Here is a 15345-nt window from a genome sequence, read left to right on the forward strand (position 1 = left end):
TGATCCCTTGAATTTGTATTCCAAGGACCTAAAAGCAAAAAGAATGAGTAGAGGGTAGAGATCGAACATATACATTAAAAAGTTTCCGGAACAACACTAATTATATACCTAAAATTCAACACAAATTACAATTACAATTTCTTCATGGCTTAGATTGAATTAACCATCCAAAAAAACGTAATATAGCTTTATCATTTTCCTAGCAATTTCTCTTTATTTTTATTGTAATTCTCTTTTATTACTTAAGCTCGTAAACTAGATAGCATGGACACTTCATCCGATCAACTTGTCCCGTTTTCGAAACATGTCAAACATTTTACGTTTCGGACACGAAACTTCATTCCATTTCACTGTGTCCGTGACCAAGTATCCTGTTTTCTCGTGTTCGTGTTTATGCTACCTAGCTCGTAGCTCAATTAATGCTTAGCTATTAATACAATTTTTAGTATATTTTATTATTCAAATCTATAGGTGTAACTATGTAATACTTATTTAAGATGATTCACACTTATAAATTATTCGATCGAAGTCAAAATTATTAATGAAGATTTATCTTCTGACACACCTGCAATCATACAACATAATTATTTCTAAAAGAGTCTGAATTTTTGAGAGACTCGAGTTATGCATCAATGTATAGCTATGAAAATGAAATTGTTGTGTTTCTAAATGCAACACATACTACAGCAATACGGCAAAAATAGTTCAACCTTCAAAAATTTGACAAAGATGCTGAATTTTATGAATTATGTGCATCTTACCAATATCATGAAAATGGAGGTACCTAATATGGTTTACAAGAAATTTGAAAAGCAAAATGTTTTCATCTCTAGTTATGTGGCTTTACATGTTGTAGCCATCATTGAAGGCTTGAATCTAGTCATTGAAATATTTTTTAACTAATTTTTTTGATAATGTAAAACAACATATTTCAATTATATTTTGGAAATTTTAGACCAAAGTTCTCTAAAGATGACTTTCAATGTAAAACAATAAACAAACAAATGTTTTTCATATTCAAACTCAATTTCATGGGTCGAGGGAATTTCTACATGAATTGGAGAAGCAACTTTCAATGAACTGCCTTATAGAGAGGCAAATGGAAGCCTATGTAAGAAAAATTGTTTGAAATATCAAAAAACCAAAACTGACTTGGATTCTTAATAGTCTATAAATTCGGCTTTTTTTCACTATTGTAGATTCATGATAAAAAGTGGCATAAAATTCAATATAGAAGGTATTTTCAACAAATTATTAGAATTTAAAAGAAAAAAATTTAAAGATAAAAGGCTGTTCAAAAGATTGAATAAGATTTGAAGACTTTGAAACTTCAACCTCCTAAAATTACTAAGAAGAATATAAAAATTGGCAGTTCAAAGATTTGGAGGTTTGTCTTCTAAAACAAGAATCCATTGTTATAAACCACTTATAAACATGAGAAATACTTACATCGCACCTAGAGTGTTGTCTTCACATTCTTTTTAAGACATGGAGAAAAACATAAAAAATGTTTTATAATCCATCTTTTTAATCCAACGCTTTTAACCCCTCTTACATGACAAGAATTCATTCGTTCAATTTTATCCAAAAGTATATGTCCATAAAAAATAAAATTTAATCAAACCACTCTTTAATTGCCACGTTAAACAGTACAAAAAATAGGTTGAAAGTGTTGAGTTATATAGCATTATTCGAAAAACATATATATTAGTGCAGAATAAAGAATCAATTCACCCCCTCAACTTGGCACGAAATATCAAATGAGTCATTTCTACCGTTTTTGGATCAAACAGACCCGCAACTTGCGTTTTTCGGTCAAAAACCCCTCCCTCACTCTCATCTAAGCAAGTGTGTTACACTGTCTGAAAAAAATAGAAAAAGTTTAAAAACCCCTCACTATTTTATTTATCTCTTAAATAAATATTTGATAACTTTAATTTTTAATTTTATCTTTTATTTTTTATAAATTTAATAACTAATTTAATTTTTAACAAAAAATAGAGAATGATTTTAAACTTTTTCCTTCCCCTTTCTTTTTTTTCTTCTTCTTCCTCCTTATTCCGACAACCACCGTCCGCCGCCGCCTCTGTCCTCCACCACCTCCTCAGCGAGTCCCTCCCCCGACCTCCTCGGGCGAGGAGCTACTGCTGCTCCTCGCCTGAGGAACAGCGCGCAGATCTGCTTCAGCAGATCTGCGCGCGTTTTAAGGCGAGGAGAGCAGAGCTCCTCGCCTCGTCTCAGGCGAGGAGCTCTCCTCCTCGCCGCTCCTCGCAGCTCCTCGTTTTCGAGGAGCAGCATCTCCTCGCCTGAGGAGCGGTTTGTGACGGAAGGGTTGTGACGAGTGGTCTCCGGCGGCTTCTGGCGGCGGTTTTTGATGATTGAGATTTAGATGTTTAAATTAGATAGTGAGATTTAAGTAAAATTTTAATTGTGTTTAATTAAGCTTGTAATTATGATTAATTAGAATAAATTAGTTTAAGTAGCAATCTCACTTTCTTTTAGGTGTGTTTTTGTGTCAGAGAGGTTTATTTGAGCAAAAAACGCAAGTTGCGGGTCTGTTTGATCCAAAAACGATAAAAATGACTCATTTGATATTTTGTGCCAAGTTGAGGGGGTGAATTGATCCTTTATTTCATTAGTGCACATCAATTATGAGGACTTCAATGGCGACTTCACTTAAGTTAATTAATTTCATTTTTATAGTTTTTCCCTCAACTCCTAAGCTAATTTGTAAAAATATCATTAATTGACCATGAATACCAATTTTAAAACTAACTTAATTATAAAGTTAATTTATATGCTAATTTTATTTTTTATAAATTGAGGGATCAAATTACTACTTAAATCTTCAAAAACTATTCGTAACATGGGCTTAAATGTCATGCTTTGTATTGATTAATGGTGTTTATCAACTTTTACATACATTAAGGGCTTACTTAGCCCTCAATATAAACATTAAGGGCATTATCTCCCCCTTTTCCCTCTACATTCTTAAACAGATCTATTCTTTTACATCTCCGCAAAAACCCTAATTCATCACAGAAAAATAAAAAAACTGAATCAAACCCCAAAAAATGGCGGAACATTTAGCATCCATATTCGGAACAGAGAAGGACAGAGTGAACTGTCCATTTTATTTCAAAATAGGAGCTTGCAGACACGGAGACAGATGCTCAAGACTCCATACAAAACCTAGTATAAGTCCCACTCTTTTACTTTCAAACATGTACCAGCGTCCCGATATGCTCACCACACCCGGCCTCGATCCTCAGTCTCAGTCGCAGTCACTTGATCCCCGCAAGACCCAGGATCACTTTGAAGATTTTTACCAGGATCTTTTTGAGGAGCTTAGTAAATATGGGGATCTTGAGTCGTTGAATATTTGTGATAATCTTGCTGACCATATGGTTTGTTTGTTTCTTGGTTTTTGTTGGTGGGTTTGGTTTGGTTTTGGTTTTGTTGAATTTGTGTTGTTTGATTTGTTTAGGTTGGGAATGTTTATGTTCAGTTTAGAGAAGAGGATCATGCTGCTAGTGCTCTTAATAATCTCACTGGCCGCTTTTATGCAGGTTTTCATTCATTTTTTGTTATTCTTTTTGGGATTTTAATTTGTCTGTGGAAATGAATGGAATTTATGTTGCAAAATTATGTCAATTGTCAGCTAGGTAGAACGGACACTAGAAAACGGGACACAGAGCGAAAACAGTGTTATTTTAACATTTCTTATGTAGAAAGTGAAGTTTCGTGTCTGGAACGTCAATTATCCAACACGTTTCTGAAACGGGGCACGTTGGTTGAATGAAGTGTCCGTGCTACTTAGATTATCAGTTTGGCCTAATTTTATTTTCTTTTTATCATTTTTTTAATTGCTTTGTTTTTTTATTGTTTTTTTTCTCTCGAAAGAATCTTGGAAACACTTCCTAAATGTTAGAGTCGACTCAGTAGAATTTGATGCAATTTTATTATTTCATTTTAGATTTCCCTAACTAGTGATGAAGACTTCTTTTGTGTGTATTTGTATGTTTTGTATGTTAAATATAATCAAGAATCTTTGTTTTGTTTTTTGATCTTACGACTACGAATAATTGCTGCCATCAAAATTTACAGAATTGACGATTCCAGACAATTATACATTTCCACTAAATGCTGGGGCTCTTTGCGGCCTTTATATTTATTTGCATTTTCATGTGTTATATTTTCTGACTGGATAATTTATAGTAGTGATATTTGAAAACAAATGCTTTTGCTGAAAATATGGTGGCCTTGGTAGTTTCATTTCACATTCGTGCTCCGATATTTTTTCCTTGGTAGTGATATCTCATTAACATGAAATGGAAACATGAATTGATTATTTCTTAATAATTGATGTGATAGGGCGACCAATTATTGTCGACTATTCTCCTGTTACGGATTTCCGTGAAGCTACGTGTAGGCAGTATGAGGAAAATGTCTGCAATCGAGGTGGCTACTGCAACTTCATGCATCTGAAGAAGATTAGCAGGTAAGTTTTCTAAATTCTCTAGAGTGCTGGAAATTATTACTGGAGCTCACTTTAGTACTCTTTTGTCTATGTTTAGGGAGTTGAGGAGGCGCTTATTTGGAAGAAGTAGGAGAAGACGTAGCCGCAGTAGAAGCAATAGCCCTGGTAGGCCCCGTGGTTATGAAGAACGCCCACATGGCGGCCCACATGGCGGCCGTGGTCCTGGTAGACGAGATGATGATAGGGACCGTCACCAAGAGCGGGGCAGAAGGCATAGAAGCCGAAGTCCTGGACACAGAGGACGAAGCAGAAGCCCTGCAGGAAGGAGAAATAGAAGTCCTGTTGCTAGAGAGAACAGTGCTGAAAGAAGGGCTAAGATTGAGCAGTGGAACAGGGAGAGAGAACATCCTGTATCTGATAATAGAGATGGCCAAAACCTCAACAATGACCGGAACAACAATGGCGATGCAAAGAGTGGAGGTCAATATGATGATGATGATCAGCACCACTAAAAGCATTGTGGATATACATTGCTGACCAGATCAATGTCATTTGGTTTGTCCCTTGACAACTTTTCTTATTACTAAAAAACCTATTCTGTTTGCACGAAAAAGATAATCCTTTTTTTTCTGATAAGATGGCCTATTCAGCAAAAATAGCTTACTGCCCTTTCCACTGTGCAGGTGGAGTACAGGTTCATTATCTTGTGTTATGAAAGTAAATTTCAAGTTTTGCCGTATAAATACCTTATAAAGTTAAAACCGAATTTAATTAGGGGGGAAATGGACTTTATCGTTCCACAAAGTTATTTTTTTCAAAGCTTTCAACTTTTTAATTTTAAAACATTTTCAAAATCGTTTTTCTTTTTTGACATTGTACCATCTCAAAAGAGTTTTTATAGTAATTTCGTGATAAGATCGCACACTTTTTAATTGAATACACAATTGGCATTTTCAACTAAAAGAACACAGGAGGAGGCTTTATCTGGTCAGTTTAATCATCTGGTTATAGTTACTTGCAGGGAGGCATGGGTAATTCAATACTACAGGAATTTAGCATGGTCTTTTGCTTTTGAATATCGAGTTTTTTCCGTGGAAATTTGTCATCTTATGTGCTTTACAAGTTTTGCAGGTTCAGGGTTTCCTGCAGTCTCAATCTTTTATGGCAGCTTACCATGATATTTGTATACAGGTTGGAAGTTTGTCTACTGAAGGTGTTTGCAGGATCGGGATGTTATGTAATACGAAATGATATAGAAACCTCTTCTGGTTTCGAGCAATGAAGAAAACAGCATGTTCCTTTGCCATTCTGAGATTCATCTACTGGACTAGAGATTTAGTTTACTGATTGTGGAATACAGGATTTTATTTTTATTATATTTAAACTGTAATTTTCTGATGTGTAAACATTGTTGAGTTTTTTGTTTTTCATTATGGTGGTTCTCTCTTTACTGAGTTTGTGACCAGAAGGATTATTAATTATGTTGAGTGTTTGTTTTCTTCTCAATATTATAGACTCGATGTGTTTTCGGAGGAATATAATCTCTATTGTTTTTCTATTTATTAGCTGAACTAAAAAATCACATTTATTCTTGAAAGGAAATGGAAAAAATCATGTTTCTATTCTCATAGCTGAAGAAATTCTAGAGATTTAAAAAAGATTTAAGTAGCAATTTGCGCTCTCAACTTGTAAGCAATTGACAAATAACTCATAAATTAATTTTGTGAGTAAATTAGTACATGAATTTGGTGATTATGGGCAATTAGCCCCATTTTTAGCAAATTAGCTTACAAGTCAAAGGAAGCAAATTGCCAATTGAGGGGCAATTAACTTACAAATTGAGGAGAAAAATTACTAAAATGGGGCTAGTTTTTCATAATCGCCAAATTCGTGTACTGATTTGTTCATAAAATTAATTCATGTGTTAATTGTTCACTGTTTATAAATTGAGGATGCATATTCCCACTTAAGTCGATTTAAAAATCATGTTTCTATTCATTCCTCATTTTCGAATACATTTGACTTCAGAAACCCAGATTTAAAGCAAACTATGAACCGGCACGAAGCTGCTATAATGGCAGAACCTGTAAAGATAAAGCCCCTGGGTTCAGATAAAAGCGGAACAATTACAGATTTAAGCTTCTGCAACAAATGCAATTCACTATAATATATATGCCAAGTCATTTAAAATGTCAAATCCATCCAATTTCTAAATTGCATAATACCAATTCACAGAATATCCAACAAAACCCCCCAAGATAATCTACCAGGCTGCCCTCTCATTTCACATTTACAACAACCAACCCAAAAACACCAAGGCAGAAAAATTAATCCACCCATTCTTCACTTTTATACAGCATTGTGCTTCGCCTTCTTATGAGATTGTAAAGCAACGTCTGTACCAAATGTCCTGCAAAGGAAGAACCAGAATTAACATAATGCTATTAAAGTTTGCAATCAGCATAAAATTTTCAAGACCTTCTGGGGAAAAAACTACCTGCTGCAAGTTTTACAGCTGACAGATTTCTGAGTCTGCTCCTTTTGGTCACTGCTGGCAGGAGTTTTTAATATTTTCTTTGAAGGGTGAGGTGTGGATACATGAACACTAGCCTTCTTCCCGTCTGCATAAACATTCAGTACCAGTTTTCAGTGACATAGGACCACAACTCACATGATAAGCCAACTAAACAACGCAAATCTTGAAATAAACAAGCAAACATTGTCATAATGAGAGGTTGATGATCTCAAGTGAGAGAAGCAACTGAAACAGATAAATTAAGCAAATAAATGAAGAGACCGTCACACAATCACACAGTGCTGTGCGTTTTGTTTGAATAGAATAGAACCCACTCTAAGTCGAACCAAAATTAAAAGAATATAATTTTTTTCAAACGGAACTGAACCAGCAGGTTTAGTTGATTTTAAGATTCAGTTCAGCTATCGTGATTCAGTTTGCACAAAAACTTAAACTTAACACGACTTCTTTTAGGTCCAAAACCAACCCGAAAAACTAAAATTTTTACATAGTGTCAAACCTAACAAAACCAAATATATCAGTTTGGTTAGGTTTGATTTTTGCACACCCCTTATAACTACATATATAGCTCACAACAAAAGCACCAATATGAGCAGCAAAATTCAACTCAATAATCAACAAAAGCAAATCATTGAAATGCCACTATATTATATACAACAAGAGGGATTCTGCTAAGAATATACCAGTCTTTTGAGGAGTAACAAATTTGGCCTTCTTTTCAGGGGGTGGGGTATTCTTTGAGGATTCTGCTGATCTCTTTTTCCCCTGTTCAGTCTTCAACTGTAGGGAATCAAATATGACCATATTATTCAATGGATAGCTTTAAAATATATATACATGTAAATGGCTTGGTATATGGAGCGACTTGAGCATGACCAACTGACAAGCATATTAAATAATCTTACCACCCTTGGTGCCTCCTCCTCGTCACTTTCATCATCACTTTCTTCATCTTCATCGTCACTTTCATCATCTTCATTGTCACTTTCAGCATCCTCATCATTCTTGCCATTGCCAATGATTTTAATTTCCTTAATAAATTATCCAGTACAATTAGCAAAACATATTACATCAAAACTGCATTTGTTTAACTATAGAGTAAGCAAGAATAGCTGATTACCCATAAAAACTCTAATCAGTAGTCACTAACATATAAAACTTGCACATTGGAAACTGATATATCTAAAAGAAAGTCCACGATTATCACAAATAAAACAACCAAATATAATCATCTTAAAAGTTACTAAGAGAACCTCTTTGAAAATAATAAAGAGAAGCCCAAATTGTTAGCAATGTAATTTAAGATTATTAATAATTTATAACTAGGTAAAACAACTACCAAAGTGACAAATACATTAGTATCCCAGCATACTGTATAGTCATAGCAAAAATGATAACCATAACTGACTTCCTACTAACATGTCAGCATGGTAACACGAATAAATTAACGATCAACCTACATCTGACTAAAAATGATATCCAGTATATAATCATAATTTCTATGAAAACCATCGAAAAGGCTAGCCAGATTCTATTCACTAATTTACTATATTATGATGCACAGGCCTTAAGTATTCTTCCATCTTCAAAATGTCCATAATACTAATGGAAAGAAATTAAAGCCCTATGCATGCGTTTCAATTACTGGTTTTGAAGAGAGCAAGTCATAATAAACCCAAACAGACAGACTAGAGTACCTTATCATCACCAGAATCATCCTCGTCGGACGAGTCATCCTCATCACCACTTGTATAATCACTATCATCAGTCTCTTCCTCAGATTCGTCATCTTTCTTTGGTTCTACAATTTTCACCTTTCGCTTACCTTCAGCTATTAAATTTTCTGTCGGAGGCTGTGGTTTCTTAGTTTCTGATGCAGGTTTCCCTGCAAGTGAAATTTAAAGCAAAGTATTAAAAGAAGTGTCCCTTGAAGAGAATTACACGCAAAATACAAAATAAACAACAATTCTCAACCATTATTGGTAGCAACTGGAAGATCCTCTTCTATTTCAGTCTCAGAATCTGCAAGTTACATACATAACACACAAAAAAGTAAATAAATCCAAAAGTCCTAATGAAAATTAAAAGAGGACCTAAAAAGGCTTTACTTAAAACGGTAAAAAATAGAAAGAACATTTGTCAGACTACCTGTAACATCATCAGTAGTGGCCGAACAACAAAAGGAAGGCAGTTAAGGAGAAAACAAGCAAAAGTAACAAACCAACAAGTTCAAGGATGATTAAAGCAGAAAACAGCAACCACGGATTTAATCTCAAAAATATAAAATGTCTATAAGATAAGCACATAAGGAGAAACCAACAAAAAAAGGATATCTTTGATTCGGCATCTTGTAACCACAAAAGTATACACTTCCATGTTTCCCGTTATGGGAAAGCTCAAAGTCTTGATCAAAGACCAGGTCGAAAGTTAAATGAGGAAACTTTTCCGAAGAAAGTGTTCCAATAACAATCTTCTTATCACCAACCTTCACAGACAGAATAACAGAATCATTTCCCTTATCCTTCTTGACCTCGCCAAGGCACGCCTGTCCACATATCATATATACAAAAAAAGTAAACAATCCATATACTTGTAAACAAAAATGGAGAAATTAGGGCGTCAAAATTAATTAATTAACATTCTCAACCAAAAATCAAAAAAATAACCTGTGAAAGATGCACCATGAAATCACCACCACTTTCAACTGCAAGTGGCACTCCACTTTTAACCTCAACACCTGAAATTAAATTTGTGTTAAACAGAAAAATTTACAAATTGCACATGAAAAATACACGTCGATCAATACTGAAAAACCTAAGGAATTAAAAGATAAAGAAGCAAATGCCGCCACTAATTTTCATCTACAATTCATCAAAAAAAAAATTCATCTACAGAATAAAGAAATGTGATCATACTAGAACAGCGAAAATCATAGCAAAGAACACCAAATTACAACACTAAAATCCAACAACTCAAAGAAAATTTCATTAATGAAACGAAAATGCAGCATTTTACACAAATTTGAAAGCGTTAGAGAGAAAAATTACCCCAAAACGTCATGGTTACAGAGTGTGATTTCTTCTTTGATGAAGAGGCAGTAACAAGTGTCAGATTTTTGTAAATTATTTTAGGGTTCGAGAAAATATAGTTTATACTGATTTATACCAACAGACAAGAGGAAGGAAAAAAGGAGCGGGAGAACTGCTTTAGTACAGCCCGTGACAATTGGAGTTAAATTAGGGAAATCAAGGCCCTCAAGATGGGCTTGGTAGATGAGAAAAATAGACAAGTATATAAGAGTGCGATTTCCTCAAGTTCAAAAATGAACTTGAGGGGATCATGTTCACGATCTACACCGTCAATTACAAAATAAACGGTATAAATAAAAAAAGTATAATTCCAATCAAATTAATGTACACCGTTCATTTTATAATGACGGTGTAGATCGTGAATATGACCCGGGATCATGTTCACGATCTACACCGTCAATTACAAAATTAACGGTGTAGATCAAAAAAGTACAATTCCAATCAAATTAATGTACACCGTTCATTTTATAATGACGGTGTAGATCGTGAATATGACCCGGGATCATGTTCACGATCTACACCGTCAATTACAAAATGAACGGTATAGATCAAAAAAGTACAATTCCAATCAAATTAATGTACACCGTTCATTTTATAATGATGGTGTAGATCGTGAACATGACCCTCTCAAGTTCAAATGAACTTGAGGGAATCCAAATCCAATTATATAAGTTAATCATAAATAATCACACAATTACGTCTGTGATTTTCCATTTCGATAATCACGTTTCTCTTCTTTTTTCTTGCAAAATTAACTTTCATAAATTAAAAATATACGATTAACAGCTGATTAAGATAACAGTCAGCTCCTGATCCAAAATTCTCCTAAAATTGATCTCAACTTTTAATTCAACGCAAATTTTTCCTAATTAGCAAATTTTTTGATTCCATGAAATCTGTTGATATTCGGTTCTTCAAAAGTGAGAGATTACAGAGAATTGGATCAAACAATAGAGAGAAAACAGAATTGATCAAATGAATTTTATTGCTATTTGGTGATCCATATTCAAATCATGAAGGACGAAGCTAATCAGAATAAACTGAAATCATGTAAGTTTAGAATTTAATATGAAATTTATAATATAAAAACGTTTTGATCGCTGATGATATTGTATTGAATTGTATTATACTAAACACTGAAATTTCATTATGTTTTTGAAATGATGAACATTTTTTATTGATTAAATCTGAAGGTTAACCAATGTTTTACTTTAAATATTGAGTAGAAACAAGTTAGGATGGATACTAGTTTGTCTAATATATGTATGAGATGTATAATAAACGTTTGCAAATGTTATTATGTAGGAATGACGACATTGAAAATAATTCTATACTGCAACGGCGTATGGGATGACAGTTTTAACTACTCGAATTACAAAATCAAAAGAATTTTGATTAAGGAGGACACAGATTTTGAAATGATGAACGCACTGATATGTGGTGTACTGAAAGAGAATAGTTGGGAAACCATTTAGATCTCAAATATTAATTGGAACCTAATCAACAACATGTGGACGTCGATGATAATGAAAGCGTCTAATTCTACCTAGAACTGAAAAGAAACGAAGCGAGAATGACACACTTTCCTTTGTGTGTCACGGTGAAACAAATTGAAAATCAACAACTTATGATTGATATCAATAATGTACCTTTGAATAATTTTCATGAAGAGCCAACGGAAGAATCATTCTCAAGTAACACCATCTTTGATATTGTGAATTATGCAAAATTGATATGCAAAAACTCAGAGTTTACAGAAGAGGAGACCATCAGTATACCAACTGATTTAGAGATTGTGTCAACTACAGTGTGAAATAAGTCTATATTGGACAAGTATTCAAAGACAAAAGATAACTTCAATCTTCTCTTTATTTTTATGCAATTGAGAACCACTTTCAATATAAAATAAGTAAGTCGTGTAAAAAGGAATATTTGGTTAATTGTATTGGGTGATGAGAGTTTCTAGCAACGGGAAAACAAGTATGTTTGTTATTAGAAGATTAAACAATATTCATACTTGTCCTACTGAAATCAGACTGAAAGAGAAACGACAAGCAACCACTGCAATAATTGGTGAATATAAAATCAAGGGTTTTCAATGTCAAAATAGTGTACACGCCAGCCGACATCATAAATGACATTCAGAAAAAATATAGGATGGTTTTATCTTACAATAAGCATAGAGGTCAAGAAGGAAGGCGCTTGATACCGTTCGTGGTATACCGTGGGAATCATATTCTGTTTTGCCTAGTTTATTGCATATGATAATACAAACGAACCCCGGATCAGTTGTTGATTTGATTAGATCTGAAGAAAACAGATTTAAATATGTTTTCATGGCTATGGATGCATCTAGAAAAGGTTGGCTCTATTGTAGACCGGTTATTATAGAGGACGAGACTTTTTTCAAAAATCGAACTACGACGGAACACTACTTACTGCATCGACATAAGATGGAAATGGTAAAAAATTTCCACTAGCAATTTGTGTTGTTGATTCCGAAAATAATGCATCTTGGAAATATTTTTTTATAAAACTGAAAGAAACTTTTGAGGAGAAGGACAGCCTTTGCATCGTTTCCGATAGGCATGATAACATTTCTAAAGCTGCACAATCTGTTTTTCCAGAAGCTAGTCACGTAATTTGCATGTATCATCTCATGGGTAACATACAAAGACATTTTAGAATAAATGCGAAAAGGTTGAGGGACAACTTTTTTGGGGCTGCGAGAGCATACACAGTAACCGGTTTTAACTACTTCATGGAAGACCTCGATAGCATGAACGCAAGAATACAACCGTACCTTGAAGAAATTGGATTTGATAAATGGGCAAGAGGACATGCAAAGGCTAATATATACTCTACAATGACATCGAACATTGCCGAGTCGATTAATGCATCGCTAAAGGTAGCCAGGGAATTGCTGATAGCAACACTCTTAGAGTATATGAGGCGTTTAGTCCAAGAGTGGACTTATAAGAATAGGAATCTTGCACTATCAACAGAGACAAAATTGACGACTAGAGCAGAAAATGAACTGAGGAAAAATTATGCAACATCTATGACAACGAAGGTAACAATATGAAATAATTTATTTTTGGTTTCAATATAATTTTGTTACATTACTGTTAGATTGAAGTAGGTGTTAACTTTCAAAAGTTAACCACTAGTATGCTACCTATTGTCTAACTATATACTTGACAGGTTATACCATCTGTAGCCTTAATATACAGTGTTGAAGGCGGTGGTGACACTATGATAGTGAAGCTAAAAGAGAAGGATTGCACTTGTGGAAGGTTTCAAATCGATGAAATGCCGTGCCCACACGCCGTTGTAATTTTCACCAAGTTTCATTTAGATCCATATCAATATTGTTCTCAATTTTTCACTAAATAAAATTTTCTGAAAGTTTATGAGGCGATTGTCTATCCCCTGGTAAAAGTGAATGAGATGTGCCTATTGAAGTTGAAAGTATTGAAGTTTTACCTTCTATAGGGAAGACACCAGCGGAACGGCCAAAGAAACAAAGAATAAAAGGATATTTGAAGGAAAAGGAAAAAAAAATACAACCGATGTGGACAGAGGGGACACAACAAGAAGACTTTTCGGGGGACATACCGAAGTAGGAATATATCTATTAGAAATCATTATAACATTTGCTTAGTTTACAGTGGGTCATTATTTGGTTTATCCTGAGTTACATTTACATGATTGTTACAGTTGTTCTTATGCAATTTTTTTTACATTAAAAGAAAAATAAAAAGACAATTTTAGCAATAAATGAAGTGTGTCTAAAATTAATGTCAGATGCGTATTCGACAAGTTTTCTTTCATAAGAACGTATAATTTGTTGTCCAGTTGGTAACCAAAGGTTTACCAAGAAATGACCAAGTATATATTGACGTAATTTGTTGTTGTTGGTCTGCTAATATAAGACCAAATATATACCTAATAGTATAAACAAAAAATTTAATTCAATAACATATCCAACATTTTTTTTAAAAAAATAACGTGATTTAATATACCAACTAGTATCCAAATGTATGCCAACTGGAACCTAAAAGTTTTTTTAATGTTTGAAAATACTTTTTCACCGGCATGATGGGTAATTTTAACAAAAAATGATCCGAAGATTAACCTAATTACTAATCAATTAATTGTTTTTGAAGTAAATCCGATGAACACGCACTCGTTAATTCACTCTCGCGCAATTAACTCCTGTTCTTAATTATATTGGTCTATTCAATTTTACTCTCTCGAGTTAAAACTAAAACACATGTCATAGACTAAGTGATCAATTTGGGCTAAGCGTTAAAAACAATAACTAAAACATAGAAAGAACAAAAACCCATAAATCCAATTTGTTTAAACAGACATAAATTCCATTAATAATCCCTAATGAAGGGTTTAGCTACACATATTCAAAGATAATTCAGCAATAATGTAATAAGAATTCATGGTTAAATAAGAAACAATAATAATTAGGGTGGCGATATTTACAAATCGTGTTTTGATAAGGCAAAGCAGTTTTTTGGATTTTGACATTACTATCCTTTATTGTCAATTATTTTTTTCTTATGGTTATTATTCTATTTCTTAATTAGTATTAAGTTTGATAGTAAACAATGGTAAATTTTCAAACACCTTTTCATAATAACAACAATGGTAAATTTTAAACGTTAGTCCCATATTTAGCCTGCTAAATTTAGCAATTTATCTCACACCATGTTCTTCATCAAATTACTAACAATATATTGACCTCCATATTGAAAGTGAGAAAATCCAATTTTTAATTAGCGTACAATCTTAATTTTTTTTATCAAACTTGTACAATTTCGAACAAAAACACCTTGAAACATTTTGACAGAGCTAATAAGCAAATTTTTTTTATTATTATCCTCTAAATACTCTCCATGTCTCCATAATGAAACAATACAACCACCATCATTTGCTTTCCAATCAGAACATGAGCACTAATAGATTGGCTGATTTGGTATTACTTAATTAGAAATAAAAATGTCACTTTTGAATTCTTTATAATATTTTTTAAAAAAGATGAATTTTATAGCAGAGTGAACTTGATGTGAAATAATTATTAAAGGGTTTAGGTGTTTGTTTACTTTCTATAAAACTAATTTAGAAATAAAAATACAACTAACAAAGGAAAATAATTAGCTAATTGAAAAAAGGATAGTAATGTCAAAATTTTTAACTTGCTCTGGCCCTATCAAAACACGATC

The 15345-nt window shown here is 33.4% G+C and overlaps 2 protein-coding genes across 4 annotated transcripts; one reads left to right on the forward strand and one right to left on the reverse strand.

The window, feature by feature from the left end:
* Positions 1-3006: 3006 nt before the first annotated feature.
* LOC126677679 (splicing factor U2af small subunit B-like) lies at positions 3007-5986 on the forward strand. Of its 3 annotated transcripts, XR_007640568.2 has the most exons (6): positions 3007-3407; positions 3488-3569; positions 4375-4501; positions 4578-5035; positions 5164-5197; positions 5672-5986. XR_007640568.2 is itself a non-coding variant. In XM_050372432.2 (5 exons), exons 1-4 carry the CDS (start codon positions 3075-3077, stop codon positions 4990-4992), a joined length of 957 nt encoding a protein of 318 aa, XP_050228389.1. In that variant the 5' UTR covers positions 3007-3074; the 3' UTR covers positions 4993-5035; positions 5164-5986. The 3 variants fall into 3 exon arrangements, 2 of the variants coding, with proteins under 2 accessions (XP_050228389.1, XP_050228388.1); XM_050372432.2 differs by having other exon boundaries at positions 5164-5986; XM_050372431.2 differs by lacking the exon at positions 5164-5197.
* Positions 5987-6613: 627 nt separating this feature from the next.
* On the reverse strand, positions 6614-10245 carry LOC126679321 (histone deacetylase HDT2-like). The gene is made up of 10 exons (XM_056105616.1): positions 10064-10245; positions 9683-9753; positions 9350-9561; positions 9165-9181; positions 8991-9038; positions 8714-8901; positions 7922-8047; positions 7700-7796; positions 6978-7101; positions 6614-6890 (listed from the first exon to the last, which is right to left on the reverse strand). The coding sequence occupies exons 1-10, from the start codon at positions 10074-10076 to the stop codon at positions 6830-6832; spliced, it is 957 nt and encodes a 318-aa protein (XP_055961591.1). The 5' UTR covers positions 10077-10245; the 3' UTR covers positions 6614-6829.
* Positions 10246-15345: the final 5100 nt, after the last annotated feature.

Source organism: Mercurialis annua, linkage group LG4 (genome assembly GCF_937616625.2).
Source record: "Mercurialis annua linkage group LG4, ddMerAnnu1.2, whole genome shotgun sequence".
Classification (NCBI taxonomy): domain Eukaryota; kingdom Viridiplantae; phylum Streptophyta; class Magnoliopsida; order Malpighiales; family Euphorbiaceae; genus Mercurialis; species Mercurialis annua.

Excerpts from the sequence above, each read along its gene's own strand:
- LOC126677679 (XM_050372432.2), top strand. The coding sequence starts at position 3,075 with ATGGCGGAACATTTAGCATCCATATTCGGAACAGAGAAGGACAGAGTG. Across the intron at positions 3,408-3,487 it reads ATAATCTTGCTGACCATATG|GTTGGGAATGTTTATGTTCA; the intron begins GTTTGTTTGTTT and ends TGATTTGTTTAG. Across the intron at positions 3,570-4,374 it reads CACTGGCCGCTTTTATGCAG|GGCGACCAATTATTGTCGAC; the intron begins GTTTTCATTCAT and ends TTGATGTGATAG.
- LOC126679321 (XM_056105616.1), bottom strand. Across the intron at positions 9,562-9,682 it reads TCATGGTGCATCTTTCACAG|GCGTGCCTTGGCGAGGTCAA; the intron begins GTTATTTTTTTG and ends ATATGTGGACAG. Across the intron at positions 8,902-8,990 it reads TCCAGTTGCTACCAATAATG|GGAAACCTGCATCAGAAACT; the intron begins GTTGAGAATTGT and ends TTTCACTTGCAG.